The sequence below is a fragment of the Lycium ferocissimum genome, chromosome 5, assembly GCF_029784015.1.
Source record: "Lycium ferocissimum isolate CSIRO_LF1 chromosome 5, AGI_CSIRO_Lferr_CH_V1, whole genome shotgun sequence".
In the NCBI taxonomy this organism is placed as follows: domain Eukaryota; kingdom Viridiplantae; phylum Streptophyta; class Magnoliopsida; order Solanales; family Solanaceae; genus Lycium; species Lycium ferocissimum.
Genome location: NC_081346.1, coordinates 71614630 through 71638283, shown reverse-complemented (window position 1 = coordinate 71638283; position 23654 = coordinate 71614630). Strand labels below are relative to the sequence as shown.

General features: G+C 33.3%; 2 protein-coding genes across 2 annotated transcripts; one reads left to right on the top strand and one right to left on the bottom strand.

Annotated features, from left to right (window-relative positions):
* Positions 1 to 303: 303 nt before the first annotated feature.
* Positions 304 to 983, top strand: LOC132058528 (protein SMALL AUXIN UP-REGULATED RNA 12). The gene has a single exon (XM_059451001.1). The coding sequence runs from the start codon at positions 438 to 440 to the stop codon at positions 828 to 830; it is 393 nt and encodes a 130-aa protein (XP_059306984.1). The 5' UTR covers positions 304 to 437; the 3' UTR covers positions 831 to 983.
* Positions 984 to 8282: 7299 nt separating this feature from the next.
* Positions 8283 to 10161, bottom strand: LOC132057309 (uncharacterized). The gene has a single exon (XM_059449849.1). It carries the CDS (start codon positions 10057 to 10059, stop codon positions 8719 to 8721), a length of 1341 nt encoding a protein of 446 aa, XP_059305832.1. The 5' UTR covers positions 10060 to 10161; the 3' UTR covers positions 8283 to 8718.
* Between the last annotated feature and the right edge of the window lie 13493 nt (positions 10162 to 23654).

Here is a 23654-nt window from a genome sequence, read left to right as displayed (position 1 = left end):
ATAGTCCAAAAATTGCACATAAAAAAGTTGCACTAGACTCTTGAAAGAGACCAAAAATAACATAAGCTATAAAATTTGTACTTCCACTTCCAGATGTGAGTTCATGTTAAATATTTTTTATTTTCACAATTTCGATTAAATTTGACAATTGGAGCTCAATAAATATCTTGAAAAAAAAAAAAAAGTGCTCATTGCTAAAACTACTTTTTGAACCTACTATCAAAGATGAGGGACCATTTTTCTCATTCTCATTTTATGATATCAGTCATATTTAGTTTGCCTCTCAGCTACAAAACCGTCATACTATTTAATGATTAAAAAAATATTGGATCTTCCAAACTCTTGTATATATACCTGTCTCACTCTCACAGACAACACCACTGTACTTTCTCCTCTTCCTCCAGTTTTATTGTAGTGGTCCATTTCCTGCATAGTCCATGCAAACTGATACGAAAATGATGGACAAGAAGTTTCTCAAGGCATGCCAAAATAAATGGCAAAAGATAGGTGGCAAAGTCATACCTTCATCAGCTTGCGACAAATGTTGTAAATGGACTATGTGGCCTTTTCTAAAAGAAGAGGAGGCGATTCCTAGGGATGTTCCAAAAGGTCACGTTGTAGTTTATGTAGGGAAATATCAAAAGAGGTTTGTAATCAAAATCACCTTGCTGAAGCACCCACTCATCAAGGCATTGCTAGATCAAGCTCAAGAAGTTTATGATTTCACTGCTGATTCGAAATTATGGATCCCTTGCGACGAAAACATCTTCATTAGTGTCATCAGATGTGCTACATCACCAGAAAGTCGACGCATCTCAATTTGCTTTTGATGGTCCAAATCACAAAGCTCGTCATAGTAATTCATCCACGATGATTAACTCATTGCTTAGAAGGTTGACATCAAAAATCATAACCTGCTGTATACTATATCTATTGAATGTAAATTCATTGTCTACGAAGTTGAGAATTACTTCTTTATTCAAGAAATCACCGATTTCTGATTGAAGCTACTAAGTCAATGAAAAAGAATCTAGAATAAGCACTAATAGGCACAATTCCTCATGCCGTAATAAGTTTAGGGACTAGGAAAAATTACAAAATCTACAGTGCATCAGATGCTATTAATTTATTTTATAATTTATTAGAATGCAAGAACTACAAGCATTTCATTCACAATATGCAGAACGACAAGCTAAACTGAAGGCACAGAAGCCTTTATACACCACAGCCCAATTCGTACGGGCACTGAGAAACGAACAATTTGATACTGGAATAAACTGCACTATAACTGGTAGATAAAATGTAATGCTTGATCAGTTCCAGGAAGAGAGAACAGGCATAAACATTAAGCACATCATGGCATCTGATGGCAAGAGAGAAAGCATCCATCCATTGAAAGAAGGGGAAAGGCGGAATACATCGGCAGCCCCTTAAACTTGCCAGTAAATTTCATTTAGACACTCGAACTACGACCTGTTCCGATTGAGCACATGAACACATGATAAAGTGTTCTTGTTAGAGACTTCCAACTCAAATTTTGGAAAAGCTTATGTGTGTTCTTAAGCATTTATTACGTAGATAAGTTAACCACTTAAAATATATCACATCCTTTGATTTATTATATGCATTAGCTTCAATAAGTCGAAAAACTCAAGCTTGTTCCTCTAGAGACTAGGCCTCTTCCAATTAAAGCCAATGTGTACAATTAAAGGAGGTGGCATATTTTATGTGATTAACTTATTTACGTAATGGACGCTTGTAAACAAGCGCACATACTTTTCCATGTGTTTCGGTGCTAAATTGGAACAGGTCGTAGTTCAAGTGACTAAAAAAAATTACTGATAAATTAAAGGGGTTGTCGATGTATTCAGCCAAGGAAGGAAAAGAAAAAACCAAGCAATACAAGCCAAGTTTGTATAAAGCATCTGACAAACAGCCCAACAGCTCCACAGCCATTTTAATCAACAGGACAATAATGTAGCAAGGAAAAGTAAACCTCCATAATAGAGGAGGATAAACAGTCTCAATGTTGTATCAGATCCAAGAAGTTGACAGTGCCACGATAAGTATCCTTTCTTCTTACATTGTGTTAACCAAATAACAAGAGTAGATGAACCTGCAGATCTAAAAGCTTAAATTGTTAGAATTTGGACACATTTATTTATTTATTTTAAGTGTGAAACACGGCACCGTACGTGCAGACATAATTCCTTTTTTTAAGCCAAATATGTGAAAAGTTGTGTGGGTTAACGAACCAAAACTTACGCCTAAACTAATAGTACTTATTGAACATGTTGAATTGTGTTAATTGTCTCATCTTAAACTTTGAGATGTGAGACTTTTATTTATTTATTTATTTTAGGTACAAGAGCAAGCACCCAAAGCAATCCGTTTCAAATGAAAAATGAAGATTTTTGAAAAGACAACTAATCAATCCTCTGTTCTGGTCGCAAGCAGAGTTGAAAGCTGAATGTTCCATCTCTTATGACAGATCTATATCTAACTCAAGATTTTAGCTACTCTTAGCCATCAACTTACTACTAATAACAAATTAAAGTATATCAGGGTAAGTAACGTAAGCGACTATTTCTTATGACACATTAAAGTAAAGAGGGGAAAGTTGTGTAAATGGAACCAAAATATATAGAAAGAACTGTAAGGGATAAAAAGTTCTCCCAAATTCCGAAGGTGAACTGGCAGAATGTTTCTTTATCACTCATCCAATTCCCCTTTTATTACTTTTCCAGGAAAATAATTGACTATAAGAGCCCCATAGGACTAAATCAGAAACTATTCCTAAAACTAAGAATGGTTTTACATTCATTATTATATTCTCCACACCATTTAGTTACACTTACTGCCCCATTAGGCGCCTCACGAAAAGTTTGACCTATTTACTTAAATGGAAATATATTTTTTTCCCTCCAACAGTTCAAACTATTATTACTTTATATTATTTCAATCTTGATGTAACATCTTTTCAACAAATTCAACTATTTCATAATTCAATTATATCTCCCACCCCTATTGAAGAATTAACCTAAATAACCGTCCATCCAACCACTTACACTAAAAATAACCAGCATCCATCTATGGCTAGGAAAAGTAAACAATGAATCTGGCCGGCTATTTAGGTGAAGATCCCATCTATTTAAACATTTTACTCTATAGATCTGTGCAAGTCAAAACAACTCTAACTTGTATTGGGATCTTCAAAACAACTTTTCCTAGCCATAGATGGATGCTAGTTATTTTTAGTATTGGATGGAGGAATTCTTCAATAGGGGAGTGTGATACTGCTAGGGTAGGGTGTTACAGAGCCTACATACTAGTGAAGCTTCAAAGAATCCAGACAACTTGCACAATGCAACCGGAGATAGATGAGATTAACAAGAAAAGGAATTGCAAGATGACATTATTTTTTATCTAAAAGAGTTCTAAAATCAACCAAGTCCAAATTTAACATGATGAGCTAAATTCATTTTTAAAAAAAAAATAAAGAACTATCAAACATAATCATCCATTTCACAAATTCCTTTGAATGGATTAACTAATTCCACAGAAACAAATGGAAAAGATACAAGCCTATGAGTGAAAGCATGAAAAATACCAAAAGCGTGAAACAAGTCACTGCAGTCGCAAATACTCGAGACAAATTGTGGAAGACCAGCTTTTGCAGGACCTTTCCACATTTAAATGTTGAAGACATAATTTTAAATAAATAAAAGTGTGCTCTCTCTAACGGTTTAAGCTTTTTGATGAGATGGCCACACAACTTTAACAAATATCTTCTGGAGTAGGAGCTTAAATGAACTGCGGTGTTACCTACAGCCTATGCGTTTACACAGATTCACAATTCTGAACCAGGAAATATACAAACAGCATAAAACAAATGAAAGAAACACGCTCTAAGTTGCTTGGCTATAGTGGAAATTACTGATTAAGTAAATGGTGGATGCAAACTTTGTAATATGCATGTATCAATGGAAGATTAACGCCAAACCATCCATAATCATATGAAGGAAGGGGGGAAAACTCAGCTCAACAAACGGGACCCAGCCACCGGGTAAAACAGGCAGTGAACACCAGAGGGAAATCCGCAAAATATCATCATTCAGAACTGAACGTGGAGGCACAAGCAGTCTAACTAGCAAACTCTGTAAATTCCAAAGTACATTACCTCCTGACGAAATGTTAAAACATAGCTAAATACCAAGAACAAGGAACGTTGTGAAGTTGACAAATATGGTCGGATAATCCCTGAAAGGTGAGTAAGAGGTTAACACTGGAGATACAGAACAAGTTCAGGCAACCTATGAACCTTAAGCATGAAGATATTTTGAAGCAAGACCAGAAAGACGAGCCATAATAGGCATAATCTTGAAAAGAAACCGAGCAGGATATTACAAACACAGAAGATATAATAGATGCGGTATGTTGATGAAATAACAGTTGGTAAGAAAGTGATAACGCTATTGAATTCTATTCTATCCTACTGGTCTTATGTAACCAACACGGTGGTATTTCAAGAAGCACACCATCTTCAAGACTACCAGAAGTTTCATAGAGTGAAGTTGATCAGATTCGCGACCCGTAATTTTTTTTGTCTTCTAACATTATTTTTTTCATTCTTAACTTGCTGCTGAGTTAGGTGCTTTCTCACCAAACATGTCACTTAGTTGGTTAAGTCATACCTTGAAGGTGTCGTTAAATGTTGCCATTCTAAGATCAAACCCTTTCTATTGCTTCGAGTTTGATAATGCAACTATCAAGAAAGGAACAGATGAAAAAAGGAATATGCATCTATGAAGAAGAGACGGTATGAAAAAAAGGATATGTTGGAGAAAGTTGAAAAAATCCCATACCTGTTCCACTGATCAAAATGAGAAAGAAAAATGAGCTTCTTTGTAGTGAAAGAGATTGCTAGATGTAGACTGTAAACTAACTCTCAAACCACCTAGACCACAGAATAGTCAAGTTCAAAAAGCAAGGAATGAGCTAAAGACCGAAATCACATCAGGTGATATACATAACAGTATTCAAGCACCCTGGGAACGGGAATTTCCTTCAGAGTGCAAATTTTGTTATATGTTAACTACACTTAAGTATTAGCAAAATAAGTGGGAAAATGCTAAAATTTAGTCTTCCCACGAACTGATGGTGAACAAGTCAAAGTCTAAAGAATCGGAATGCACAAAAGTAGAGTTTCAAAATAGAACAATCTGCTCATAAGTAGAGAGAAATACCAAATAAATAGAGTAATATTCTACTTCAATATTATTAATCTACTAAGACTTTTCGTGATTGCAAGAAATGTCTCAACCCAATCTCTAGCTTAGAGCCAATCTTTATTGTCAGATCCAGCCTTCCAGCTATAAAGTATCAGCACCAATTTGTATTGTCAGTCCCAAGCAAGGAATTCCACAAAGTACATCAATCCATCTAACAGCATAGAGATAATGTAACATGCCAACAACTACCAAGAAAAATAAAACCTGCGAACCTGACCACCTCCCTGGAAAAGGGGATAATCTGTTATAAACTTGAAGTGACAAAATTTGGTCAAGGAAACAATTTTCTGGGACAAGTTAGTGAGACTGAAACATAGAAGGACAAAGACACTTGTCCATGGTAAAGAAAATTAGTAAATTCAAAGTACTACTCCAAAACTTATAGTTATTGTTGCAGACCACTTTCGGTGATCGGGTAAAATCTTTCAAATAAAGACCTAGGTAATTAGGCCAACTATGCCACTTGCAAATTCAAATCAGAAAATGAGTTTCTGGATCCAAAAAAAAAAAAGGGTCTGTCTTGAACTATCAAAGTAAAAACCAATATTCCTCCAATTTATCAACATCAAAAATTATTATGGAAGTGTGCATGTGATTGCTAAGACCTCTTAGGTAGCAATTCAAGATGACTAATATTGAGCAATCAGCTTTCGTAAAATGGAGCTAAAATAGCAAGAGGTAGCATAGGTTCTATCACCTTTTGAGCATGTCTGTTACACAAGTAGGACTACATGAGTCATTCCAAACATTTTTGGATCCCAATATAAGCAACATTTTTTTCTGAGAAGGTAAAGCAATTTTATAAATTAGAAAAGCACAAAGGATGTGCTGTTGGAACTGTATAATGTAGAAAAGGAACAAACAACAATAGTGTGCCCCGTCTAATCTTGTAGGGATTCTAATGTTTGCGGAACTGTTTCAGCCTCATCTACGTGTTCCATCCTACACCATAAGCAAAACAAAAAATATACAATTAGACTTTATTTTGTTGGTGGAGCTAGCAGAACCTTCAAAATATCTTCTGTTTCTTTCCGTCCAGACAGTCTGCCGAATACATGCAGGTGTAGTAACCACAGTAGCTTCTCTAGAGGCCTTTTCTGTGCCAACAGCTCAGCAAATATTTTCTTGACCTTGGACCCATTGCAAACCAATCATACTTGAGAAAAGCTGCCACAATTGCATAGTAACCTGGTAGCGCAAAAACAAGTGGCTGATGCTCTCTGAATTAGAGTAGGACCAGCAGTTAGGAATGAGAGCCTCTCTAAATTAGAGTTCTAAAAGACCATTCTAACTTTGACTACCACATGGAGAACTTATGGATTACCAAGTTTTACATCAAAATTGTTACTGTAATAATATTGAGAGGTATTTCAGTTACCTCTGTCTTATCTTATATATTTATTATGTGACATCAGCCAAACATGTGAAAAAATTACTAGAAAATTGATAATAATTATCCTGAGCTTTAACACCCTGTTGATGGAACGTAGAATGAAAACTGTTTGGGACTTGGAATGACTTCTCTAGGGATCATTCGTCCAAGATCACTCAGCTGGACATGTGTTATGCCTCTTCATTCTGTCCGTGAACCAAATCCACCATTTTCAACTAAGCCATCAATTACTGATATTGTTATCATTGTACAAACTCTTTACATAACTCTAATGGAAAAACAGAGACTTTTAGAAAACAAAATTTACAACAGGAGAATGATGTATCCGGTTATCAAAACTCAGAACAAGTTGCTGATGACATGACATCCTGATGGAGCTAGCTTAACAGTGTTCTATATACTGTATCTACTAACTTCTAACAGAAAAGGTTCAGTGAAGCATGAGACGAATTAGAAGTTGTTCTTTCAACAGAGATTTCAACGAAGGGATTCAGGAATATCTCTACGATAGCCTATAGAACAACACTCTTAAAAAAAAATATGCTTATAATGGTCCAAGTAACAAAATGCTGACATATATATATATATATATATATATATATATATATATACACACACATAACATATTCCAAAACATACTTAGCTGAACACGAAATTTCTAAAAGCTGAGAGATCCACCCACTAATGTACATACAACAGATACAGAAGGGTGAGGCAATCTATGATTGCAAGTGAACTCCTATGAAGGTAAAGATATAGCGAGAGAAGCATAATAAGTAACTTCTTGTAAAGGTGCCAAGTTGAACAAGAACAAGCTGAAGAACAATGTTTTTTAAAAAGCAAAGTTTTGTGTGCTGTGTTCAACACGACCGATCTGTTCCCTTCTGTTAGTGAGTTGTAGCAAATTTGACACTGAAAACATCATTGTGCTCTCCAGGTTACCTCGTCACTTTCATTTGATACAACCACAACGTTCCAGACACTTGTTTCCCTACATTGAACACTTAGCATCCATCTCTTCTAAGAAGCTCAGCTACTGTCGCCTCCTTATTCCTCAAATCATTGTAATATGGAACAAGTGAGGAAACTCGTCTGTCAGAGTTGAGTGCCCACACCATACATCCTACCAGAAATAGGATTCCTTACCTGACTCTAAAGCCTATACATGCTAGGGAAGACAAACTTTGATATGTGAATTACCAGAACCACCTAGTTTTTTAAGAGATAAAAGTATTAAAACCCTATTTCAGTTTGTAGACACCTTATTGGTTCTTTAAGGAGGCACAGCGTTGTTTTTTTCTGTAACTAAGCAAGCAAGGGGCAGAAAAAAGAAAGAAAAAGTGGAACCATCTAGCCAGAAAATGAAAAAGGAACAATATGAATTCTTCTCAAGCAAACATGAGATTTTTTTTAGCATTTACTCAATAGCACTAATTCTTCAAATATTAAATTCTTCCAAAATTACAAGGTAAAGAATCACTTGAATCCTAAAAACTTCAAGCAACAAATGTCCAATGTTCAAACATTAACCAAAAGAAAGTTCAAACTGGCTACTGGAAGCTTTAGTTTGATCTTTTCCATGGAGAGGAGTGGAAAGGTTTAGTTCAACGATAACCATGTATCATTATACAAATCAAACTTACTTAGAAACAATGGAATCTACAACAGAAACGTGATCAAAAAAAAAAAAGAGGAGGGCTCACCTAATCTCTTACCCTTAGTGGTAAAAAAGAAAAGTACAACAATTACAACTAGTTTTCAGGTTTCATCACCATGAAAGACTTGTATGGTAAATCATATACTCTGAAACGGACATGGAATAGTCAACAAGAATTCCCATGAAATATACAAGTCAAATTGCCTCAGAACAGAGTAAATACAAAGCGTAGCTGGTGACTTCTTAAACAATGCTGTGCTGACTCAGAATTTCGAAGCATTGAACGTCAAAAGCACAAAAAGATTACCCCACCGGCGCGACAGTCCATCCAGTGAAAGCTTCTTTCAATGAATCTTTAGCAAAATTCCCACCAAGTATCATCTAACGCCCTCGAGAAAGCCTTCCAATTCTCTTCGACCAAATGTCCTCCCAACTGAGGAAGCATCATTATACCTTGCAGCCAAGTAAAATGTCAACCAAGCTACCATGAAATAAACTTCCATAACAGACTGAAACGCCAATGCAAACACTTCTCCAAATAATCGACCCAATAACCATCTCGTACACCATCCACAAATCAAAACTTCCCAACATTTAATTCCTATAGCAGGATACACCATAATACCCAACAAATGACACCCTTCTTTAACAACCTCCCTACCACTTTTCCTCGAATCAACAATCGAAACCCAAGAATCAACCGCAAAAATAAACCCCACTACCAACTCAACCAAAAACCACGATACAACAAAACAAAAGCTTTCCTTCTCATACCCTTTAACCCACGGCGCAACATCCGAAAAGGGCATCAATTTCATCCTAACGAAAACCTTAAAAAACGCATATTGATCCTCGATTTCTCCAAAAACCCAAATACCCAATAATTGAGCTAACGCATCCCTTACCGCCCACCTCATCAAAACAAACCCCGATAACCTCCTTAAACCCAAATTAGAACCTTCCCAAGCAGTCCTAAAAACCGACCGATAATTCCCTAACACATTATCCAACACTTGCAAAAACACAATCCCATGTACCCAAGTATAAGTAACCAAAAAAGCTAACACAACATAAGCATAAGCACCAGATAACAAACTAACAAGAAACAACAATGACGTGGCATCATTATTTTCAATACCCTTTATCAAGAATTGCAAATCAACAACACCCTTTTCATTTTCATTTTCATTCTCACTATTATTATTATTTGTTGTTTTCTCCTTAAATGAAATAAACCCATTTCTAACAACTTTATTCCAAAAAACCCCATTATCAATGATTTTATTTTCTTGACCCGAAAACCCTAAATTCGGGTCAAGAACCAGGTAGGTAAAATTAGGGTTTTGTTTAATAGAAGGGTAAAACAGTGATTTCTCAAAATCAGAATCACTAGAAAAGAAATCATCATCTAGGGTTCCAACACGAGATAAATGAAGAAAAGGGCGTCGATTTTGTTGATTTCGACCCGAATTGAGGGATTTCGGGTCAGGTGAATTGGAATTTAGGTTAATGTGAGATAAGAGGGATTTTAAAGAAGGGTTGTGATCGATTAAGGAAGTGATGTAATGGGTACCGTTTTGGAGATTGGAATGAAAAGTGAGGATTAAAGTGGAAAGGAAGAAGAATAAGAGGGTGTTTGAGAGAAATGTTGTGGTTGATTGTTTGAGGATTGAGGTTGTTGTTTGGTGGTTTATTTGTGGTGGTTGACGGTGGTCCATGGTGGTGGAATTTTTGGTTTTGATGATGATGATGATGATAAAGTTTTGATTTGATTTTGTAATTGTAGTTTCAGGGGTGATATTGATCAATTTGAGAACATTTGGGTGTGGAAGTTAATATATTATATTTGCAAATTGCAACGTCGATCCAAAAACGGAAAGATGTTGAGGAACAGCAGCTCAACTAGTAGGATGGTACGGTAGGTAATTTTGATTTTCAGGTTTTACAAGAAAAATTACCATTACGGGCCTGTTTGGAAAGCCACCCAGGTAATTGGAATTGGGTATAATTACACACTTTGGCCTGTTTGTTTGACCAGATAATTATACAGTTAGGTGGGAATCGGGTGTAATTGAGACGATGTAATACACTCTCCAATTCTCATAAATAGAATTGGGTACATTACACCTCGTAATTACGGTTATTTTTAGTTTATTTCGTTTTAATTTGTTTTTGAAATGCTATTAACTTGTTATTTCACATCGTAAGTATTGTTTATTTTTCACTTACAAATGATAGAATTATTGTCAAACATTTGAATAGTATGGCATTTTTAATTTTTACCCATTGAATAGTATGGCATTATATTTATAAATATTCTTTTTTTGTCAAACATCCAATCCCATGATGTTCTCACAAAAAAGGTATGCTTTTAAGTTTTATAATCAATTAAAATTAAAATATTATTAATTTCAATTATATATCAATTGTTTTTGACAATATTAGTTACAAATATATGATTATTAATTAACATATTTTTAAGAAACAATGTATTATTAAATAACTAATTTAATATCATTTATAAAGGCACATATTTTTTAAATATTAATTTTAATTTTTTTATAATTAAATTTTATTTTTAAATTAAACTAACTGTGTAATTACACTTGTGCAACCAAACAGCGCGCTTGTAATTACACTGTACTTACATTATGATAAACAAACAGATCGTTGTAATTACACCAATTCCAATTACCAGGTGGCTTTCCAAACAGGCTCTACATGTTTTTAAAAATGGGTGAAAATGATTTTCATTTCCTAATTTTGCTTTACAGATCAAATTCTCTGTCACGACCCAACCTAGGGCCATGACAAGTGACCGGGCTTACCCCGTCTGAGAACTCAACCTTTACTACTTACACTCGAATATGGCGATCAATAGTTTTTTTTTTTGAGATTCTCGATAAAATACTAAAGTCGATTTATAACTCAAGCGTCTTAAACGTGCCGACAAATACGCACATACACAAATATATACATTGTACAAGACAAGGCGGGCGAAGAGGCTACGCATTTTCGTACAATAACATAGTGTCCGACGAAACCAAACAAAGACTCTACAAAGACCCACATCGTTCGCGTACGTCTAAAAGTACGACTTACCGAATATATACACAAAATTATACCAAAATAGAACAACCTAACGAGTGGAGTTGTCCGACTTCTGTGAGTCGAATCCCCCTAAGTACCGGATCGCCAAGTCGCGTCCCCGTACCTCGGCGGCATGAACGCACTGAAGGAAGCGGGCCGTACGGAATATGTATCGAATATGTAAAGCGAGGATAGATAATAATCACCGCGCAATTTAGGAAGGAAGAAATCACAATCAATCCGTAATACTGGCAGCCTTCGCTTGGAACACATAAATAAATACACAGAGTCCCAAACAAGCTTTAAGTAAATAATGCAATCTAGAACACTTTTTCTAAAAGAGTAATGCAATACATCACACGTGCCGCTTCCGGCAAAATTATGATAACCCCCGGCAACCGCTTCCGCTCGATATCAATAATGGCCCCTTTCGGCATGCCCGCTCCGCGTAGGAACGATGGCCCTTGCGGCATGCGCTTCCGGCATAATAATAAAAATAGCCCGTTCCCCTTCGGCATATTAGTAATGATAACGTAAACATAAGTAGTAAATGAGATAAAATAGTAAAGCCTCGCACCCCCTTTCGAAAGGTTTAGAAAGTTTAGAAAATAAAAATCAATTTTATGTTTCTTTGTGCACAACTAGTTATTTAAAAAAATCATTAGTGAACCACAAACGCGTTTCCGAAGCCATCTTTGGAAAACCGAAGCAATAATTATATTAGTAACGTTGTTACACAACAAAGTATATTATAGAACATAATGAGGTAGTTCAACAACCGTCCCGTAAATGTTGTACGAGAATAAGTCGAATGGAGCATTACAAGAGTCTCGGGGCCGCGGGGCCTACCTCGGGTCAAGTCGAGGCGGCGAACATAGACAAAGATTAGGCTCCCTAAAGCCATCCATAAAGGTTCCGTGAGCGATTCGGATACATCAAGTAACCGTTACAAAGGTTTAAGCATTCTTTTAACCAAAGATGAGGATTTTAGTTCAATTGCACAATGAATGAATAGTATGCGAAATCAAACTCGGGTTTCCAAGAGCAGACTATTCCCGAGGTTCCGATCTTCACCTAGTATGACTCAGACATGCCAAAAGAAGGAAAGGTAGGCTTTACATACCTTATTCGCGTCTTACGTCCGTCCGAGCTCCACTCCCGTTTTTACCAAAATCTCACAATTGGTCATAATTACCAAATGGGAGTTACAAGCTTTAAGAATTCAAGTTAAATCCATGTTTGCCTACCGAAATTTCGGAAGATTTCCATATATATAACACCCCGAGAATCATCTCTGAAGCTCAAAATATCAACAACAACAACAACAATCATCAACAACCATCATAAACTATATTATGGCACAAAAAGTCCCCTTACTACATAGTTCAATAATTTTCATCCAAACTTCACATAATCAAACTAATACCAACATTTTCCATATGCATCAACTACTTCAATATCATTCAAACATATTCCAATAACATTCTATACATTATTTATGAATTCATGTATTTCCACCAATTCCATATTCCATCCAACTCTTCCACAAACACAACAAAACCTCCAAATCACATTGCCTATCCTACAAACTTATTAGCAACAATCATAATTCACATTTAGAACCTTACTTCCATCATTATATAAAAATCATATAAAATTCACATAAATTCCCATAATCACATACAAGCAACTTCAATGCCATTTCAAGTCATTAAACCTTTGTTTGCATTACTAAGATCACAACAACACAACTAACAAACTAATTAAACTTGAATTCATTTCTCTTCCATATCCATATGGCTCACGGCCAACATGCTTTTTCACACACACATACGCCATGCACACACACACCACACTTTCATAATTCTCGTCTAATTCTAATCATTATAACATACTCACATCTCCCATAACATAAAACATAGAATTCTTACCTTTTTCCTCAAATTCCAACTTGTCGCAAACGTAGTTTTCTTGCTTAACCAATTATACCACGTCGAAGAGCGTCTTGAGCTTGTTACTAATTCAAGAAGAACAAGATTTTTGGATTAACTTAAAGGGCTTGGAAATTTTTTTTTCTTTTCTTCTTTCTCTTTCTCTCTTGGCGAAGGCCTTTTTTTTTTTTGTTCTTGATTTCTCCTTTGTTCTCTTGAAGTTTCCAAGATAATCATCCTTATATAATTGGCACATGGTAAAAATTTGATCAACTTATGGGTTTGGGCCACAAGTTGGCCGGCCACCCCTTCTTTGGGCCTAGTTTTCTATTTTTTTTTTTTGGCCCAACAATTTGGCTACTTTGCGTAATTCATAAAACGAATTTCCAAAATCCCAATTGTTGCCCTTAGTCTTGCTCGATATCCCCGCATCCATACTTCCATAAGCAACATTCACATATAAAAAAATATCCAAACATGACCTTATTCCTCATAAGTCAAGGTTATTTCCAAATTTTCGAATACGCAAAAATGCCGGATGTAACATTCTCCCCTTAACTTTGAACAATAATCATTCTCCCCCTTTTATCCTAATTAATTTTTTTGAATTCCTATTTTACCCTTACATTATCAACTTATCTTTTTTACTTTTACTTCTTTAAAATCATGATTCTTTTTATCTCTTTAATTTATGTAAAAGGTTTCCTATAAAAAAAATTATCACTTTTGAGACGGAAAAAGAAAGATGAGAAATACTAGTTGAGTACATAACTTAATGCCATTTTATAATGAAATAAATGAGAAGAAAAATAATTCCTTTTTATTAATAATAATCAAAACTCTGATATTTATTTATGCAAGTAAAAATAACCGATAATAATAACTTTATAAATATCTTTCAATGTAGATAATACAAAATAATTAATAAAATAGAGGTATATTCCATAACAAATTCCTAAAGATCATCTATTTATATTATAAATGAATTTTAAATTCTAATTAAAAATATTCCATTAGTGACAACAAAACTCATTTATATATTGACAATAGAGAACAAGAGAGAAGTGAGACTTAAATATACATATATATGTTAAAATAACAGGTAATATGCGAGTGAGTGTGTGCATGTGTGTGTATTAAAATATCAATCATAAAAAGTAACATTAGCTTTTGTGATAAATTCATAAAAGGATTATTCTACTTATAATATGAATTTACATAAAAATAAATTTTATATAATATAAAAAGGTATTACATAGATGGAAGATTGAAAATGACAAGGGTAAAATAGACATTGCTAGGATAAAGTGGGGAGAATGACTATTGTTCAAAGTTGAGGAGGGAGTTTGATTTTTAAAGCAAAGTTGGGGGTGAAAATTATTTTCACCCTTTTAAAAATGCATATCAAATACCATACTAAATATCATAATACAAGAATCCCGATATAGAAAATTTCGACTTCGGTATGGTAATCGGTATATACCGACTATTCCCACCCCTAATAACATGTATCTAATACTCACTCTGTCTCAATTTATGTGATGCAGTTAAAATTTGAAAATTCAAATTTCTAAACTTTGATGTAAATATTGAGGTGGAAGCTTTAAGTTTTTTGAATTAAATTTTATATATTTGAATACTACGTAAAAAGTACTATAATTCACAATAATTGGCAACTTAAGATATTTAAAAGGCATATAAAGAAATTCCGATAAAAAATAAACTTAATTGACTTTTGAAATTTCAACGGTGCCACATAAATTGGGACAGAGGAGTAATATTATTAGGAATCGTTTGGTTAGTGAGATAAGGATAATAATTCCGAGATAAGATGCAGAGTTATTTTATTCTCCATTTGATAATGGATATTAACCAGTCTCGAGATTATTTTATGCCACCGTTTCCACTAAAATGGTGGAATTAGTGTCCCATCGGAATCCTTGCTTAGAGGTGTCAAAATGGGCTGGCCCAACCCAACCTTAAAGGGCCAACGAATTAAAAGAGGCTAGACGGGGCCTTTGTCTTTCAATCGAAGAACTGCAAAATGGCGACCTAACCCAAACTAAGCGAGTCAAGGGGTTAGGATGGGCCAGCCCTTTAAGTTTTTTCATCTTCCAAAATAACATTTTCTAAGTGATTTTTGGTATAATTTGAACATGAAACTTTTGCAATATGAAATAGAATCTTCTACCACCCATTCTTGCGCAAATCCATATCATAGAAGAAAAGATTCAAGAGAACAAATATAAATTATTATTTTTAATCACTAATTCAGATCACGTTCAAAAGAAATTAAACATAATATAAATTCTAAGACTAAAAAGTATTACTCGAGTTTCTAATTACTATTCTTTTCTCATTAATTTTTTATCTTTTGGTTTAATTTACTTATATTTTTAAAAAAAATTAATTAATTTATTATTCTTTTACGCCCTCAAGGGCCCTCAAATACCCTTGAGGTTTAAGAGAAAGCCAAGAGAGGTTTGACTTTGAGCCTCACTTCATATGGGCTAAAGAAATCTTAAATTTCAACCCTAGTTAAATAAAGGGTTGGGTTGGGCAATCTGTTGGCCAAGTTCTATATTGGCTTTCTATCCTCATTGATCTCATCCCATGAATAACTTACTTCTTAGCAAACAACCCCATAAGTTATTATTGTTTGGTGGTTGATTGGTTGTATTAGTAGTGGTTGACGGTGGTGATTGTGGTGGTTCATGATGGTTTGATTTTGATTTTGATGATGAAGTTTTGATTCCGGTTCAGGAAATTTGGTAATTGGGGTTAATTGTACTTTCCGATTGTAGTTTGATTGGGGATGGTATTGATCAATTTGAGAACACTTGGATGTGCCAGTTATAAAATTGGATTTTATATATTTGCAAAGAAGTAATAACGGAAAGAGTTTGAGGAACAGCAGCTAATCTAATAGGATATCCATATCATCATAACATGCGTATTTAATAATACGATTATGAGCAGTTTGGTTGTCGGTTAGAGTTATATAGGTATTAGTAATGTAGAGATTAGTTATGCAAGATTTAGTCATTCATATATATTTGTTAATTTTTCTGCTATACTAGTTATGTAGGATTGTGTATATTGCCATGACTTCATTACTTTTGTTAATTTTTGTCTGACCTTCTTTGAAGTGTTTTTTCTTGAGGCGAGAGTTTATTGAAAATAGCCTCTCTACCTCTCAAGGTATGTTACGGGATGCGTACACTCTACTCTGGACAAACCACATTTATGGATTATATTGTGTATATTGTTGTCGTAATTATGTAGAATTGTAAATAAGTAACCAAATACCGTATTAATATGCTGAATTTTATATATAACAACTAAAATACTACCAAACATTGTACTCCCTCCGGATAAAAAAGAGTGTCTACTTAACAAATCAAGAAAAAATTAATCTTACTTTTCCAGATTTGCCACTATTAAGTGTTATGGGATCAAATTTCAATACCTATTTAATTAGGGACAGTTTAGTCAAATTACCTATTTTTGTCTAGAAGTTAGTATTTTCTTAAGGGGTGTGCAAATGACTAAGTGGACACTCTTTTTGATCCATAAGGAGTATTATTTATGTTGATTTTTATACACGAATAACTTACTTCTTAACCAGCAACCAAACAATCTCTTGTCTATTATTGTTTGGTGGTGGTGGTGGTGGTGGAGGTTGTGGTGGTTCGTGATGGTTGATTTTGATGATGAAGGTTGATTCCAGTTAGGAAATTTGGTAATTGTAAGTTGATTGGGGTGGGATTGATCAATTTGAGAACATTTGGGTGTGGAAGTTAAAAGTTTTGGATTTTTATATTTGCAAAGAACTAGTAATAACGTCTATCCAGAAACGGAAAGAGTTCTAATAGGATATCCATAGCATGTATCTAATAATAATACTATTAAATATATAGGGGTCTCGTCTTCGAGTCCGCAACTTTCATTCTTGATTAATGAAAACATCTTTGACAAATGGTTTAGTAGTTGTTCGTCTTTCAAAAATTTAAAAATTTCACCTCTGACTATAAAATACGAATGTCAGTGTGATAGGATCGGACCGAAATGTTTGGTTGTTGTTATATAGGTATTAATAATGTAGGGATTAGTTATGCAGAATTTAGTTATTCATGTATTAGTTATTTCATTTTCTATCCTGTATAAAATAATACATAGATTTACTCATAACTTATACATGTATTAGTTATGTGGAATTATAAACAGATAACCAAATACCGTAATTAATATGCTAAATTTTATACATAGCAACTAAAATACTACTCCCTCTGTCTCAATTTATGTGGCAGTTTTCGCTTTTCGAGAGTCAATTTGACTAAACTTTGAAGCTAAATTGAATTAGATTAACTCAATATTTTAACATTAAAATTCATATATTTGAAAATTACATGAAAAAGTACTATAGGTTGCTACTTTTCCAATATCAATTTGGTGAAAAACTACATCTTAAAATATTGGTCAAAGTTCATGCAATTTGAATCTCGCGAAGCGAAAAGTGCCACATAAATTGGGACAGAGGGAGTATCAAATATGATAGCATTAGTTATGCTGGTTTTAATACATGAATAACTTACTTCCTAACCAGCGACCAAACAACTAATTTATCATTGTTTGGTTGTTGATCGGTGGTGGTGAAGGTGGTGGAGGTTGTGGTGGTTGACGATGATGATTGTTATGGTCCGTGGTGATTTGATTTTGATGAGAAAGTTTGATTCCGGTAAGGAAAATTGGTAATTGGGGTTAATTTGAGAACATTTGGATAAAGTTGGTAATTGTAGTTTGAATGTAATTTGAGAAAATTTGGATATGGAATTGAACTTCTTGGATTTTATTACCGTCTATCCGAAAACGGAAAGAGTTATGAGGAACAGCAGCTAATATTCATATTCCATAGCATGTATGTATCAAATAATATTAATTTACAACTCCTCAAATTTGTCACTAAATTTTACTTAAATACTCAAACTATGACTTGTTTCGATTGAGCAATTGAATCATGATAAAATGACATATTAGACATTTCCGACTCAAAATTTTGAAAAAATTACTACACGTGTTCTCAAAGATTCACAACGTAAATAAGTTTGTTGTTAAAATATCACCTCCTTTAATTTCATACATTAGCTTCAAAAACTGTAAAAATCTCATGTTTGTTTCAATTGGTGTCGATGTGTATAATTAAATAAATTCAAATTTTATTGATTTCTCAATTACTGTATGATTGACGCTGTAAATATCTAAAGGAAATAATTGCACTATAACATGAAGAAATAATTTCATCAAACATGTAGTTGTTCTTATCGACAATAAAATATGAAACAAAGCTATGTCTCCAACAAGACAACATAAGTGTTAAAACCTTAGGGGACCATAATCATAGAAGTCACGTGCAGATAAAATGAAGAAGTTTTGGCATTATGCTTGAACAAGAATAATCTATAAGATTATTTAAACTTCTTTTGATGAAAGTTATACGGTCACACGTAGAAAAAGTTAGTACAAAGTTTAGTAGTGAATAGTATTATAATAAATTTGTAGCTTTTTATAAATTCATTTTTTAAAATTTTTTTATTTTATTTTATACATAAAAAATCTAAAATAATACACAAAAAATTGTGAAGGGTCATTTTCTTCTAATCAAATTTAAAAACTATAGCCACCTATTTCTTCTTCATAATTTGACGATGCGACCTCCATGAATAAATTCATTTGTCAAACTTCTAGTAAAGCGATAAAAGAATTAGACCAAATAACATAAACCTTAGAGTTTGACTCCCTCTAGTTTATATATGTCTTCATTGACTAACACAACTAACTTAGCATAATTAATTTACTGCTATGTGTTTAACATTTAATAACGGTAAAAGAATTAAATCTTATACTGAACTATGCAAAATAATCTAAATATGTCATCCATTAATAATTTAATTCAATCATAATTTTTATAAGTAATTCTTTATTACTATATCTTTTGCACGCGATTGATGAACAAGAGAATGAGGGAATAAAATTGGTTGCAAAATGGGGTTAATTTGCTAGAAAGATCACATGTTGACACCACTCTTGGTTATTTTGCAAAATACAGTAATAAACAAATTGGCGCAGGAAACAATTTAATTTTTCTAATAGAATGTTATTCTCAAATGATATCAAAAGGCAACCAAAATTCCTTACAACAAGCCAAAAGTTTGAGAATAATAAGCCCAAAATTTGGAATTACTCGGTCGAGTTGAAAATAATAGAACCTGAGAATATGTTCTCTCAAGTAAGGCATAATATTGGAAACCAAAAAATAAGAATTATTTTATGCAAAATCTAATTTCTCAGGGTATGTGCATCCGTACCTCTGGATGATAATGTTTGATGCGTAACAGCCTGCTCTTACACAAATTATGATGGGTTTTCCTTGAATTAATTGTGACAAGAATCCTCCAACAAATACATCCCTTATTAAGTGAAGACAAAACATGTTAAATGTAGCCTAATGTAACATTAAGACGACTGAATACATTTCATGGATTAACATTAGGATTTATTTGACATCCCAAAGTTAGTTCCTTTATTTAAGTTGTCTTTCCTTCTCTGTTTGTTTTGTGTTTCCTTTGATATTCAATCTGTGCTTTATCTGCTTTGTGATATACTCCCTCTGTTTCAATTTAAACCATTTGGGGAGTCTTCGAGGTGATTTTTTGACCATGTTTTTATCATATTTTTTCTAAATTATTTGAATTATAGATTATCATGACTTATGGTACTTTTTAGGTAGTTTCTAAATATATAATTTTATTTTACAAACTTGAAAATTTTATGTCAAAATTTACGGTCAAAGTTATAAAGTTTGACCCTCGTACTTCAAAAAAGTTCACATAAATTGAGACGGAGAGAGTATCTATTTTCATGTTCCCTCAGTTATTCTTATTGTTTTTTGTCAAATGATTTAATAGATAATGTAATTTGTCAGTTCACACTCTTAAACTAAAAAACAGATTTGATAAACTGAAATAGATTAATTGGGTTAACTGAGTTTCTGGTTCATTTTTTATTTTGCTAAGGTATTTGATGATATTCCTTAAACAACTTAATTATGCAAGGAAGTTGAATTCACGTTTGTCTCTCGCGCTAAAATTAATCAACAGTTTTTAGGAGAAATATTCTCTTCCAAAGCAACTTCTTCTTTCTTTGGTTATGTCCAATTTTATAATAACAACACATGTTTTCATCTTTTATTCCTTGCAAGTTTTTTCTTCTTTGTCTTTATCAATGAAAGACTGCGGGTCTGCACTCTTACTCGTCATGTCCAATACTACTAGGTAAGAAGAAAGTAAAAGAATCAAGTTGATATGACTAACTTTATTTCATTATGATGATTACACTTTTCTTATCACTGCAAAAGAATCTAGCTCAAATTCCAATGCTCTAGCTTTGCTATAACGAGAATTGAATACCTTTGAGCACGACCATGGTTGAAGTTCTATAAAATTAATGTGCAAAAGGCCAATCTCCAATATAACATCTATCAAGTGTCTAGGGTCATATCACCAAACACCAAGAGGTATGATATAAAGAGTCTATAATGTGGTTTTGAAACTACTTCAACGTGACGATGCTTCTATTGAATTCCTTGAATTAATAGTCTTTGTCTTCTTGATGGTATTACGTAAATTATCTTGGACGGAAAATGGCTAAGTTTAGGGAACTGTGAGAGATGGAAAAAGAAAATTAAAACATCTTGACATGTTTTGGAAGAGGTATGTTAAAAATCTTTCCTGTACTTCATGGTTTCTTTTTTCCTCATTACTTTAATATGCATGTGGAATTACAAATTTAGTTAATTATTTGTTTTAGCTGGTAATTGTACCAACTTTTGGCAGATGATATTCAGAAATTCTGAACCATCTTAGAGGGTAAATTGCTTAATTTTCTGGTGTTTGTGTCTGTGCCTATATGCTAGGTTTGCTTTAATTATCAATATACATATTGGTGTGCAATTATTTAAAGAGGAGAAGATTGAACATTGATGGACTAAAAGATAAAAGCATATGAAGGAACTGATACTCTACTACACCTCTCGGAAGGAAGTCTTTAACAAGATAAAACGTTTGCGATTTGATATAAAGGAACTAGAGTCCGCAAATCGCTCACATCGACGGGCGTACTCATGATAAACATCGATGAATAGAACTTTCTAGTTTGTGTATTTGACTCTATTGTGAATATTCCTCTCAATATTTTCTATCATCATTTGACTTAGCTGCAAAGTGCCTTGTTGTTTTGGAAAATATGAACCCTCAAACATAGTTTTAAAATTTTAAAAGTAGTTATGGAAGTCGAAGATCAAACAACAACCTTGTATTAAGACGTTGACTGATTTATTTTTACAAACAAAAGTATGTTCATCGTATCCTGATGAAAACTATTTACACCGAGATCGATGATGTATGATTCACCGTTATTGACTCTTTACATTTCCCATTCCTTTTCCAAAAGACTATTATATGATATATGGATATGAATTACAGTACGTTCCATTGAATATGTGATACATGCAACATACACCGTAACTAGGTGTCTTCGGTCCTGAAGAATGTATTCGTATGCTCGTTCGTTTGTTTATGAGTTTTAGATTAATTAAAACTTTCATGATTCTTTTATATATATATATATATATATATATATATATATATATATATATATGTTACCAATCAATCCTCAATTTATAATTATATTTTGGTATAGTATACATTAATATGTTATGTGTAAAATACCCATTCTTTTGTGAGAATGCTAGACATCATGCCATCTGAAATTGTTTTAACATATATATATATACTTTATCTGCTTTGTGATATCTATTTTCATGTTCCCCTCAGTTATTCTTATTGTTTTTTGTCAAATGATTTAATAGATAATGTAATTTGTTAGTTCACACTCTTAAACTAAAAAACAGATTCGATAAACTGAAATTAGATTAATTGGGTTAACTGAGTTTCTGGTTCATTTTTTATTTTGCTAAGGTATTTGATGATATTCCTTAAACAACTTAATTATGCAAGGAAGTTGAATTCACGTTTGTCTCTCGCGCTAAAATTAATCAACAGTTTTTAGGAGAAATATTCTCTTCCAAAGCAACTTCTTCTTTCTTTGGTTATGTCCAATTTTATAATAGCAGCACATGTTTTCATCTTTTATTCCTTGCAAGTTTTTTCTTCTTTGTCTTTATCAATGAAAGACTATGGGTCTGCGCTCTTACTCGTCATGTCCAATACTACTAGGTAAGAAGAAAGTAAAAGAATCAAGTTGATATGACTAACTTTATTTCATTATGATGATTACACTTTTCTTATCACTGCAAAAGAATCTAGCTCAAATTCCAATGCTCTAACTTTGCTATCATGAGAATTGAATACCTTTGAGCACGACCATGGTTGAAGTTCTATAAAATTAATGTGCAAAAGGCCAACTTTCTAATATAACATCTTTCAAGTGTCTAGGGTCATATCACCAAACACCAAGAGGTATGATCTTTAAAGAGTCTATAATGTGGTTTTGAAACTACTTCAATGTGACGATGCTTCTATTGAATTCCTTGAATTAATAGTCTTTGTCTTCTTGATGGTATTACGTGAATTATCTTGGACTGAAAATGGCTAAGTTTAGGGAATTGTGAGAGATGGAAAAAGAAAACTAAAGGATCTTGACATGTTTTGGAAGAGGTATGTTAAAAATCTTTCCAGTACTTCACGGTTTCTTTTTTCCTCATTACTTTAATATGCATGTGGAATTGCAAATTTAGTTAATTATTTGTTTTAGCTGGTAATTGTACAGACTTTTGGCAGATGATATTCAGAAATTCTGAACCATCTTAGAGGGTAAATTGCTTAATTTTCTGGTGTTTGTATCCGTGCCTGTATGCTAGGTTTGCTTTAATTATCAATATAAATATTGGTGCGCAATTATTTAAAGAGGAGAAAATTGAACATTTGATGGACTAAAAGATAGAAGTATATAAAGGAACTAATACTGATGATAAAGATGAATAGGTTTGTTGACCTATTGTGTAAGAACAATTTGACTCTGCAGTGCCTTGTTGTAAAATATGACCAAACATAATAAAATTAGAAGTATCGAGATCAAACAACAACCTTGTATTAAGACTGAATGTATTTTACAACAAAAGTATGTAAGTGTGAAAACCATTTAGAGATCATGTGATTTTTATTGACCCTTTTACAGTTCCCATAATTGAATCTGTGATAACTTATTGATGAACT

Bases quoted from the DNA above. Each gene is read 5' to 3' on its own strand.
- LOC132058528 (XM_059451001.1), top strand. From the start codon at position 438: ATGCAAACTGATACGAAAATGATGGACAAGAAGTTTCTCAAGGCATGC.
- LOC132057309 (XM_059449849.1), bottom strand. From the start codon at position 10,059: ATGGACCACCGTCAACCACCACAAATAAACCACCAAACAACAACCTCA.